This window comes from Hippopotamus amphibius, chromosome 13 (assembly GCF_030028045.1).
Source record: "Hippopotamus amphibius kiboko isolate mHipAmp2 chromosome 13, mHipAmp2.hap2, whole genome shotgun sequence".
Taxonomy (NCBI): Eukaryota; Metazoa; Chordata; class Mammalia; order Artiodactyla; family Hippopotamidae; genus Hippopotamus; species Hippopotamus amphibius.
This window is the reverse complement of record NC_080198.1, coordinates 5,686,178-5,698,338: the sequence shown is the minus strand read 5'-3', so window position 1 is coordinate 5,698,338 and position 12,161 is coordinate 5,686,178. Positions and strand designations below refer to the sequence as shown.

General features: G+C 50.9%; 2 protein-coding genes across 10 annotated transcripts in view; both read left to right on the top strand.

Moving 5' to 3' along the window:
• Nucleotides 1–12,161, top strand: part of ATG7 (autophagy related 7) — a 330,637-nt gene that overhangs the window by 46,233 nt on the left and 272,243 nt on the right. The gene's annotated exons all lie outside the window — the stretch shown is intronic.
• Nucleotides 1–12,161, top strand: part of HRH1 (histamine receptor H1) — a 92,024-nt gene that overhangs the window by 46,224 nt on the left and 33,639 nt on the right. For 2 of the 9 annotated variants that reach the window (XM_057705412.1, XM_057705414.1), the window contains exon 2: nt 6,353–6,440. The exons of the other annotated variants lie outside the window; for them this stretch is intronic. In XM_057705412.1, coding sequence (XP_057561395.1) covers nt 6,422–6,440 — 19 coding nt within the window. In that variant the 5' untranslated portion in view covers nt 6,353–6,421. The remainder of the gene's footprint in view (nt 1–6,352; nt 6,441–12,161) is intronic. 9 annotated transcript variants of the gene reach the window in all.

Sequence of the window (12,161 nt, the reverse complement as noted above, 5' to 3'; positions counted from 1 at the left end):
CGGCCTCTGAGTGAGTGAAGGGGAGGGAAAGGCTGTGTGTTATGCTTGTTTATCTCCCTGCTTTGGAGGATCAGGATCTGGGACCTCTTGGACCCCCCCCCACCCCACCCCAGAGCTAGGAGACCACCCAGTTATGGGAGATAGAGTGGCACAGGCTGGGAGACCTGGTTCTGGCCTCACCTACACTTCTAGGATGCTGTGATCATGTGTAAAAGTGGCTCCAGAATAAATAGGCAGACAGTTACACAGAACAGGAGTCCAGAAATAGACCCACATACATACGGGGGTTAGTATATATTAAAGGGGACATGGAAAATCACTGGAGAAAAGATGGATTACTCAATAAATGGTGTTGGAACAATTGGAGAGCCATCTGGAAAATATTAAGTTGGACTGCAGCTCACTCCTTTTACCAGAATTAATTCCCACATGGGGAGACTTTGGGAAACTCTTACAGATGTTGGTAGAAGGGTGTCACCCAGGTGGTATTTATCCAGGGGCCCAGGAACACCTACTTGTGCCCTGCAAGTCCCAAGGAGGAACGTAAGTGTCATTCTGCAACCGTAGCTCCAGCAACCCACCTGGACCCCAAATAAACACGACTGGACCAGACCAGGAGGCCTCTGCCCACTTCCCTGGTCCTCACTCAGGCCTGAACTCTTCCCACCCCAATAGTGAGAGGAGACCCGGCCGGCCATCACACGCTGCCCCAAGGCCAAGCTGACCCAGGTTGGTCACCTCAGGCCTCCTGAGGGCAGGGCAGTGGGCCAGCCACATGGAAGAAGAGCTGGTCTTGAAGTTTGCTGGTTTGGTAGGAGTTGTCCAAGCACAAATGTAAATAAATACGTAGGGTACTCCCATGGGTTGTAAAATGGGCCAGGCCCCAAATCTGGGCTCTTCGTGGGGGTCTTTTATGAAGGAGAGGAGTTTTCTAGAGGAGAGAGAGGGTGCAATGGTGCAGTTAGGGCATCTGGGAACCAAGGTAAGCAAATCTATGTTCAAATCCCAACCTTGGTGCTTTCTAATTGGTTGCATTTGGACAACTGCTCTCATTTCTCCAAGCCTCCATTTATCAACTCTAAAATAGGGATGATAATTCTTACCTGCTTGTTATAAGGACTAGAGATGACATAGGTACTTGTGAAATGGTGGCTGTCACGTCAGGACTCCTGGTCTGTACCAGGCTCCATGCGAGACGCTTGCCTACCCTTCATCTCAATGTTCTGCGAATTTCACAACTTTGGCCTTACTCGTATACTAACTGCACTGTTGCTTACTTAATTACTTTCTAAGTTAACTCACTTTTTTTTGCCAGTATATAATATTTTTTATTTTAGAAAATTAGATGGCAAACATTTTACACTCATAAGTTGCATGGTGGAATTCTCCAGTAATTTTTAAAAAATTTTGTTGAAGTATAGTTGATTTACAGTGTTATGTTAATTTCTGCTGTACAGCAGTGACTCAGTTATACACATATACATTCTTTTTTATAGTCTTTTCCATTATGGTTTATCACAGGATATTGAGTATGGTTCCCTATGCTCTACAGTGGGAACTTGTTTATCCTAAACTCGATTTAAGCCTCATCCTGAGCAATAGTAACCGTGAAATTCTGGGCTTGATGTGCTTTTTTTCCCTACTATGCCTTAAAATATATGCATAACCATTTAAACAATAATTTTCTTTGTGTGAGACAAGAAAGAATCACTGTGCTTACTGACATTTATCTGCACAGCACACTTTGAGACACCCCAAATGTCCATGTTTAATCTTCAAGACGTCCTGTCAAGAGAAGTACCCCCTGTTTGAGATAAAGATTTCCCGATTAACAAGAGAGCAACTTGGTAGCTTTCAGAGGTCACTTTAACATTCCTTCAAGACATTTTCTTTTTAAGAGGCATCTTTCAGGTCCCAAATCTACTTGCCTGTCATCAAAAAGCAGAACACTATAGCGAGTGGTTCCCAGAAGGTTGCTGTTCCTTTTGAAAAGATTCACATTCATCTCTGTCCCTTGTAAATCAAGCACAAACTTCCAGCATGAAGGGAAACTGTAAATAGCTTTAAACGGGGCTGGCTGGACAGAGCTGGAGGTGGGCCTTCGAAGCCTGTCTGTGCTTCTAGCCAGGACCGTATTTAGGCATATCTGCCATGTGGTCCCTCGACAGGCAGCCCCCGCACCCTCCCACTCCTGGGTTGGCTGGAAATACTGTCCACCTCAGTGCAGTGGGTGGGAAAGACCTCGTGTGTCCCTGCCAGACCCCAGGAATCTGCATGCATGCATCAGAACCTAGTGACTTTACAGTGGCATTGGCTCGAATTATGGGGTGTCTGGAAACTCTAATTCTGCGGCACTGCTGCAGCCTGTGTGGTGCTCTTGCACTTTTGAAAGCCTCAGTTCAAGTGTGCTGCTGAATTCTTTAGGACTCTGGGTTGCAAGGAGCAGAAACCACCTCAACCAAAGAACTCCTCATAAGTCTGCAGAGGCAGGGCTGCAGAGGAGCCTCAGGAAGGGCTGGAAGCAGGGCCCGAAATGGAGCAGAGCCCCCTTTCCTCCCTTGCAAGCCCTGTCTCTCCCAGCTACTTTCTGGGTGTCTGAGCAGACCGACTGTCCTCCTGCCAGCATCCGTGGGGCCAGAAGTGGCCATCCACAGCTTTAGAGTGTTCTGCCACCCAGAGAGAGACTGCAATGCTGTCTCCAGCAGGCCTGATCCCTCCCACGCTCCCAGGGAAGGAACTGCACACGCTCGCCCCTCCAGCCCATCCTCCTCCCTGCAGCCAGAGTGATCTTTTCAAAATGCAAATCTGATTATATTTTTCCTCCCCAGTAAGACACTTCAGGCACCCCTGGCACTCTTAGGATGAAGGCAAAACTCCTCATGAAGTCCTGCATGGTTGGGCCCTGCCTGACTGTCCAGCCTCATCCTTCACTCCCTCTGCCCAACCTTAGCCAGGTCACCTTGGTCCTCAGCCAGGCCTTTGCTGTGCTCTTCTCTCCTCCCAGAACCCCCACCCTCCCCAACTAGGTCATGCTTCCTATTACAGACACTCATAACCTTTGTCACAGATGCACGTTTACATTTGTCTGTATTATGAGTCTTTGATTTTTACTTGTCTACCCCCATTCAGCTTCTCATTCCTCCAGGATGGAGACCTGTCTGTTTACTCCCCTAGCACACAGTAGGTACACCTCAGCAGGTGCAGCTTGAGCCTAATCTTGTCATCTCTCCAAGCCATTCCGAGTACCTGCTCTTCAAACCCATGTAGTATGTTTAAGATGCTGCACTTTTGGAAACCACGTATGATGCAGTCACAGAGAATTATATCTCAAATCACAAGCAGCCATTCAGCTACTCAGACTGTGGTCCATGGACCAGCAGCATCAGCATCACCTGGGAGCTGGTTAAAAATGCAGAATCTTGGACCCGACCCCAGCCCTACTCATTGGGAATCTGTATTTTAACAAGTGATTCTTGTGCAATTAAAATTTCAGAAGCACTGGGTTAGGACAGTTCCTATAACGTCCTTTGATTTCTTTCCATTTATCACTGCTTCTTTAGTATTGGGCTTCTCTTCTACACTGTGAGCTTCCTGAAGCCTGGGACCCTGGAAGATCTCAGGACCGGGTACATGGTCTGGCATATATAGGCAAGGATTTTTTCCCCTAAAATTATCCCCCAGGAAAGGTCCATACAAAGCCTTTCATATCATAGGATGCTTTATAAATTGTTTTGAACAAAAAGTACTGTCTGGGAAAGGCACATTATCTAAAAATGACCTCATTGCTAGTTTGGATGTTTATAGCAGTCACCCAATGGATTCAATAAAAAAATAGGTAAAGAAATGCAACCCAATTTAGTCACCATTTCTTGTAAGCATGACTTCACAGTTGTAATTGCTGGGTATCACTGTACATGTACCCTTTGAAGATCATCTTTAAAAGTATTGCAGTATGTGGTTATGTTGTGGGGTTACAACCAGCGAAATTAATTTAGAAAAACAAAACTGCTCATTGAAGGCTTCCCTCCTATCTGCACAGCTTCTAACACTACAGCGTTAGTTCTTTGGGACAGAGCAAGGAGGACCACGTTCGGCAGGTCGTGACTGGAAAGTCCTCGCTCTGCCTTTACTTGCTGGTGATAGCAGGCGAGTTTTCAACTCCAGCCTTCGTTCTGTGCCTGGAAAATGGGGATGCTGCTCTCCGAGTCTGCTTGTCTTTTCGACATCGTTTATTCCACTGTAAGCCTTCGTTATCCAGCTACCCTCTGGGACCCTCAGTCATTACCCTCCTTCACTAGCTGTAGCTTCTTCTATCTGTAGCACAGAGGCACGTGGGGGACTCCAGGCCCAGCCTTCTGCAGAGCTGTAGATCATAAGAGCTGCAGTTGGTCCTCTGTGCCCTCACACTTCCTGTTCCTGCACAACCCTCCACCTCGCACACCTCCACCTCGCACACCTCCACCTTGCACACCCTCTACCTTGCACACCTCCACATTGCACACCCTCCACCTTGCACACCCCACCTTGCACGCCCCTCCACCTTCCACACCCTCCACCTCACACACCCCTCTACCTTGCACACCTCCACATTGCACACCCTCCACCTTGCACACCCCACCTTGCATGCCCCTCCACCTTCCACACCCTCCACCTCACACACCCCTCTACCTTGCACACCTCCACATTGCACACCCTCCACCTTGCACACCCCACCTTGCACGCCCCTCCACCTTCCACACCCTCCACCTCACACACCCCTCTACCTTGCACACCTCCACATTGCACACCCCTCCGCCTTGCACACCTCCACATTGCACACCCCTCCACCTTGCACACCTCCACATTGCACACCCCTCCGCCTTGCACACCTCCACATTGCACACCCCTCCGCCTTGCACACCCCTCTACTTTGCACCCCTCCACATTGCACACCCCTCCGCCTTGCACACCTCCACATTGCACACCCCTCCGCCTTGCACACCCCTCTACCTTGCACCCCTCCACATTGCACACCCCTCCGCCTTGCACACCTCCACATTGCACACCCCTCCGCCTTGCACACCCCTCTACCTTGCACCCCTCCACATTGCACACCCCTCTACCTTGCACCCCTCCACATTGCACACCCCTCCGCCTTGCACACCCCTCCACCTTGCACACCTCCACCTTGCACACCCCTCCGCCTTGCACACCTCCACATTGCACACCCCTCCGCCTTGCACACCCCTCCACCTTGCACACCTCCACCTTGCACACCCCTCCGCCTTGCACACCTCCACATTGCACACCCCTCCGCCTTGCACACCCCTCTACTTTGCACCCCTCCACATTGCACACCCCTCCGCCTTGCACACCTCCACATTGCACACCCCTCCGCCTTGCACACCCCTCTACCTTGCACCCCTCCACATTGCACACCCCTCCGCCTTGCACACCTCCACATTGCACACCCCTCCGCCTGGCACACCCCTCTACCTTGCACCCCTCCACATTGCACACCCCTCTACCTTGCACCCCTCCACATTGCACACCCCTCCGCCTGGCACACCCCTCCGCCTTGTATGTCCACAGTGCTTGCTCCCTGCCCTCCCCACAAAGTCCCACCCAAACCAGCTTCCATTCCCCACCTTCAGGTTCCAGTTCCCCACACTCCAAACTTTTCTCCTTCTGATCTAATTCCTATTTTGTCGGGTCTCTGCTGCTTGGATTTTGTTTAATGAAGGAACTGATGACAAAAGTACATGAATGACTTGGAGGCCCGTCTCTTATTGTAATAATAATTGCTGCTCTGTATTGGACACCTGGTTTTGCCTGACTTCCGGGTTGGATGTGCAGGTGGCTGGTGCTGCTACTCTCTGGGGTGGAGAAGAGGAGAGTGGGGGCTTCCTGCATGGCTGACTGAGCTTTCAAGGGAGGTGCCACCCTTGGGCCCACCCCTGATGGTTGTGGGGCCCAAGGCAAGAAAGAGTACAAATGGCCTAGTGGGGGCTGCAGGCATGGGTTTTGGGGGGAACGTGGGAGTTGAGGTTATTTGGAGCCAAATTGTAAGGGGTGTCAAGGACAGAGTTTATCCTGTGGAACATGGGGAGCCAGTGAGAAGTGAAGCAGGACGCTAGCATGATCTGATGGCATCCTAGGACAGTCCCTCTAATAACCACATAGAGAGAGGATCAGAGAGGACAAGACTGGAGAAGGGCAGACCAGTTAGGAGAGTGTCATAGCATTCCTGCCACCTGAACCAAGGCAGTGATGTGAAAATGGAAGGAAATTAATGTGTAAGAACTTTCCAGGGCAGACGTGAAAGAGGATGGTGAGGAAAGAGGATGATTGAGAATGACTTCCTGCTTTACAGGTCTGTGGCTGGTACAGACATAGGAGAAGGCTGGGAAATGCCAGGCTTGAGGTGCCCCTCCAAGAGGAGATGTCCTGGAGATGTTTAGGTATGTGGGCCTGGGCTTGGCAGATCTGGGCAGATTTGGCGGTGAGGCAGGGATACAGAAGGCTAGAGCTGCTATCCAGATGAGAGATGATGGTGGCCTGGCCTCAAAGCAAGATGATCTAGAAAAGTGGATAGAATTAAGAAACATTTAGGAGGTAGAATGGGCAGTACTTAGCGATGGTTGGAATGTGGGAGATGAGAAGGGGTAAAAATCAGAGTTGACTCCCTGCTTCCCGGATGCCACAGCATCTGAGAGGAGGGCAGCACAGTCCATGGGACAGGAAGCAGTTTCGGGGGAAAGAGGATGGCTTAGTTAGCGTTGTCTCCAAAGCAGACCTTTAGGCAAGGATTTGGAGGTAGGAGTTTATTAGGGAGGTGAGTGGGAAAGGAGGATACTGATGAAAGGTGTTCATGTACAGATTGCTCCTGCGGGCAGCGGAGCCTCAGCCCTCCTGGGGACCTGGAGACACAGTGGGCCATGCCTGGAGCTGGTTGAGCATCACTCTGGTTAACTCGCCAGCACTTCCAGCCTGCCCTGCAGCGGGGGGTGGAGAGAGAATGTCCCCAGGAGGAGAGTCCCCATCGGAATACATAGCCATCTCAGAGGAGACCAAGGTGCCTGCTAGGTTTGTGACAGGTGATGAGACTGCTCGGGTGGGTTGAGTTCCAGGCATCTGAGACTTCCAGCTGGGGATGTCCCTGAACAGACAGTGATGACACTGTAGTAGCTACCAACAAGCCTTGGACGCTGTGCCCCGGAAGGATGGGTGTTCATGCTTGTTTAGGGCCCTCACATGTCCATGGTCTGGTCAGACCTGGCGTGCGGACACATCTCCCGCCCCTGGGCTGGCTGCAGAGTCCAGGCTTCAGCACTGTTTCCTTCCGCAGAGTAGCCATCGGCTGTTGCCGCACCTCTGCCCTCCCTCCTTATGTATCAAGACTGCCACTTGTCAACACTTCCAAGAAACGGGGCCCATTAAGCAAAGAGGAAGCCAGGGGCCTGGGCGAAGATAGGTCCATTCGAGGACAATTTGCAGATGGAAAAACAAGAGAGCTGGGTGGGGGTGGGGAGTGCATCGCACCAGCGGTGCTGAGTGAGTTCCCAGGAGTCGGGGGAGAGGCTTGTGCACAGAGGAGCGGGAGTGAAAGAGCCCAGGGCAAGGAGTTGGTGCCGGGTCCCTGTCTCCAGGGCATCCTCTTCGCCGCAGACCAGGCAGGGTGCTGAATGGGCCTGCATTTCTGTTTCTTTATATTTGCAGTGGGATACCATGGCTAGCCCAGCACTATCTTTTAGAACTATACGCAAGCCACAAATGTAATTTAAATATCTAGTAGCCACACTTTAAAAAGTAAAGAGAAGCAAGTGTCATTCATTTTAATAATAATATATTTTATCTAACTCAATATATCCCCAATATTATCATTTCAGCAGGTAATCAACATAAACAATTTCAAATGAGATATTTTACATGGAGGGGGTGGAGAGACGAATTCTTCAAACTCTAGAGTGTGCTTTACACTTATAGCAGATCTCAATTCAGACCCACCACATTCAAGAGCTCACCAGTCACATGTGGCTGGTGGCCACATATCGGGTGATGCAAGCCCTGGCTGCCTGCCCTAGAGCCACAGGGGGGAGTTCAGCCCCCAGCTACCTCTGCTGGTCCGCTCTTCATTGTAGAGTCCAAGCCTCATAATGAGATAATTACGAAACTTGAGAATTTACACTGTGGTATGATCTTTATAGGCATGGTCTTATTTGAGCCTCACACCCACCCTGTGAGCTATGTATTATTTTCCCTGTTCTACAGGTGAAACAGTTCAGGCACTGAAAGTTTCAACAGCTCACCTATAGTCCTGTTCCCTATTAGTGGTGACTCCAGGAATCCAATGCAGATCTCTTTGACTCAGGTCTCATGTTTGTCCATGAAGCATACTGCCAGCCCCAGGAGAACCTCGCTCTTATTCACCTCAGGGCCTTTCCACATGCCCTTCCCTCTGCCTTCAGTGTCCCTGCCTTGTCTGGCTAACTCCCACTTTTCCTTCAGGTCATGGTTTGGACTATGCCGCCTCCAGGAAGCCTTCCCTGCATACATCCTCCCTGTCTTGGGCAGGGTGAGCCACCTCCCCAGCATCCCTGGCATCCCTGTTCCCCAGCCACAGCACTCATCATGCCATGTTGTAATTGCCTATTTTCCTGTCTGTCCCCCTCCTAGGGTATCTGTCTGGTCCATCACAGGAGACTGTCTGGTCTCCTCCCAGCACCTAGCACAGAGCCTGGCACATGGTAGGGACCTAGGCATATTTGTCACATACTATTATGGGTTCAAGACAGTGCCTGACTGAAGACATGCACAATTGACCACCATTGTTGGTTCTGTTGCAGATGTTCCCCAAATAAGGAACCTGAGAAACAGTCACTGTGGTTGATATGTGTACTAATCACAATTGGCAACCATCTCCCTGTTTCCTGGCAAATAGAACTCTCATTTTGTTTGGGTAACTACCCCTCTTGGAAGGCGACCCGGTTCTTAGCTTACCCAATGCCAGGAAATCTACCCCCATTGCTGGTGATTCACTCAATAGTGGGCTTGAGTCATTAAGGAGGTTGGTGAGGTTGGAATCTAGGTGTTTCTAGAAAAGGTCTCCTTGATCTCATAGAGCGGGATGTTGTCGTGTCTGGATGTGACCTCTGGGCTTGGGCAGCCATCTCGTGACCAGGAGGTAATCTGTTCTGAGGACATTCCTGACAGACACCAAGGATGGCAGAGCCAAAAGATGGAAAAGGAGTCCTTGATGACATCCTTGAGGAGCTAAATTAACCAACCCTGGAATTGCCCTAACTCAGGACTTCTCGTTAGAGGGAGAATACACTTCCTTATTATTTCAGCCAAGTGAGTTGGGGTTTTCTATTCCTTTTAGCCTAAATCATCCTAACAATTACACTATGCAGTGGAGAGAGAGTACAGTCTGAGACCAGGTGGGGAACAGAGGAGGGACGTGGACTCCAGCTCCAGCACTGCCAGCCTGGGGCCTCTTTGTGCAAATCTGGGATGCCACTTCTCCACAAAACCTTCCCAGAGGCCCACCAGGAGGTGCATCCTCCCTCCTCTGGGTTCCTCTGTCTGTGTGTCTCCATGACCCCCATTTGCGTCTTCTCGTCCTGTGGCTCGTGGGCTCTCTTAGAGCAGGGTCTCTGCACAGGTCACTTCTGTATCCCCATGGTGGTACCTTGCCCTTGAAAACTCGGGCATTCAGTGGGAGGGTGAGTAAATTAATGTTAATATTGCTACTTCCTAACTCATAAGAGAGAAGATACTTCCCCTAAGTATTCTGTCTGGCTGACTGATGAGTAATTGTTTCCTGGCTCTGAGGCTCAGCTTCTTCGTCTGTAAAATGGGAAGGTTGGACTAGATTTCCAGCTCAAAGACACTTCATGACTTGGTAGCATTATACACTAAAGGCCTGCTATGTGCCGGGCTGTACAATACAGGGGATTAGACACATTCCCATCCATCAAGATGCTTGGGGTCTAGGGTGGAGGTTCTTTACCTTTGAGGGGGGAACAGACCCCTTTGGTGGCCTCCCCCGAGAAAACTGCTCCTGCCCTCAAAATCCTATGGACAGTTTTAGGGGACCCATTCAGCTAGAAAAAGGCATCCCAAGGCTCACCCCTGCCTTCCAGCCCTGACTGAGCTGGAACAAGGGGAAACCAAGGAAGAATATCATCCTTCCAGAGGAGCCCTCGGTACAGAAGGGAAGGCAGCTGTCGAAGGAACCCATCACCTCCAGTTCCAGAGGGGCTGACAGAGGCAAGCCCTGGTGACTGTAGGAGAGGGACTGGAGCTGCCTGGGAATTCAGGGGAAGGTCCTGCTGCTCGTGTAGGAGTTCACCAGGTGCTCCAAGGGAGGAAGGCACACACCCTCAAGTTGGGGAGGCACCAGGCATTATGGAATGTGAGTAATTGTGCTGCTGGAACAAAGTGGGACAGGAGACTGGGGAAGTGGGCAGGGGAGGTGGTGGAGGGCAGAAGAAGGGATGGAATTCCATGTGAGAGAGGAGCCCAGAGGAGGGTCGTTTGGGGTGTTCCAAGAGTGGGGAGCAGGGTGAGAAATCTTTACAGAGGTTTATAAGGACCTAACATCAGACGTGGGCTTCCAAAAAACAGACTGAAAAATCAATGCGACCTCAGGCTCTGTCAGTCAAGGGTCGTCTGTAAATTCAAGGCGTCACCAGGCTATCACTGCCCCCCTGAGAGGGAACCACCCGGGGAAGAAAGCTCTCCTATCCGGGCTTTGTCCTGAGCCCGCTGAGCTGCCCACAGGAATCTTGTCCAGCTTGGAAAAATAAAAGCAGAAACCTTTCTGCTTTGTGTGATCACGTGGAGGCTCTTAATTCGGGCCCCTGTTCCCAGCCTCCAGGGGCTGTTCTTAACATTTCGGGAAGTTAAAGGAAATCATTTATCTGCTGCCCAGGCCTCCGCTTTTGCCGGAATTGCCTCGGCACTGTGGCCTCTCCGTGAGGCGCCCTCACACTGGCTGGGTGCCGGCGGATGGAACAGGATGCCTTTGAGTAATTCAAAGCTGGGAAAGTGGAGTCTCCCTCAATGCATGTACTTTTGCTGTGGATGAAATTATTTCATGCAGGAAAGATTAAAAGGAGCCTTTGTTGGGCTTCCTAGGTGGCGCAGTGGTTAAGAGTCCGCCTGCCAATGCAGGGGGCACGGGTTCGATCCCTGGTCCAGGAAGATCCCACATGCCGCGGAGCAACTAAGCCCGTGCGCCACAACTATTGAGCCCATGTGGTGCAACTACTGAAGCCCATGTGCCTAGAGCCCGTGCTCCACAACAAGAGAAGCCATGGCAATGAGGAGCCCATGCAGCACAACAAAGAGTAGCCCCCACTTGCAGCAACTAGAGAAAGCCCCGTGCACAGCAAAAAAAACACCCAACACAGCCAATAAAATAAATAAATAAATAAGTTTATTTTTTTTAAAAAAAGGATCCTTTGTTTGGGAACCAGTTAACTAGATCATTTCTAAGGTTCCTTCCAGCTTTTAGCATCCTGACCCTTTGCGGCGTCTTCCCCCCGCCTCCCCGCCTGTCTCCATCTGGGGCCAAGCTGCTCTTGGAGCTAGCTGCACTCCTGCTGCTGCGGCTTCTTCAGTCCAAAGGAATGGGGGGATGGGGCGATGGTCTGTCGGGGACCTACTGTGTGCCGAAAACCATTTCATCACTTCACGACACCACGAGGAGAGTGGGGTTATGATTCCCACTTGACAGGTGCGTTCACGGAGGCTCAGGGACACGTGCTCATCACCCATTAAACGAACATGAATTAAAGACCTGCTATGTGATGAGCCCGGAGCTGGGAGCTGGAGATACAACGGAGAAGAGAATAAAAGTGTTCCCTACGCTCATGGTGCTTCCTGTCTAGGAGGGGAGAGAGGGCCCTGATGAAATCACCCCCCAGATGAATGAAGGAGGTGATATTTGAGCCAAGATTGGAAGCGTGAGTAGGTATGAACCAGGCAGAAGGATGGGCCACGTGATCCAAGGAGAGGGAACAGCACTTGCAGAGCCCTTGAGGCAAGGAGGAGCTTAGAATTTTCCAAGGACTCAGAGGTGTGTGTGGTGAGGGGGTGATGTAAGGTGCCACTCACTGAGTCACTGACGAAGTAGGCAGGGATCAGCTCCGCACGACCTCCTGGGCCTTGAGTGC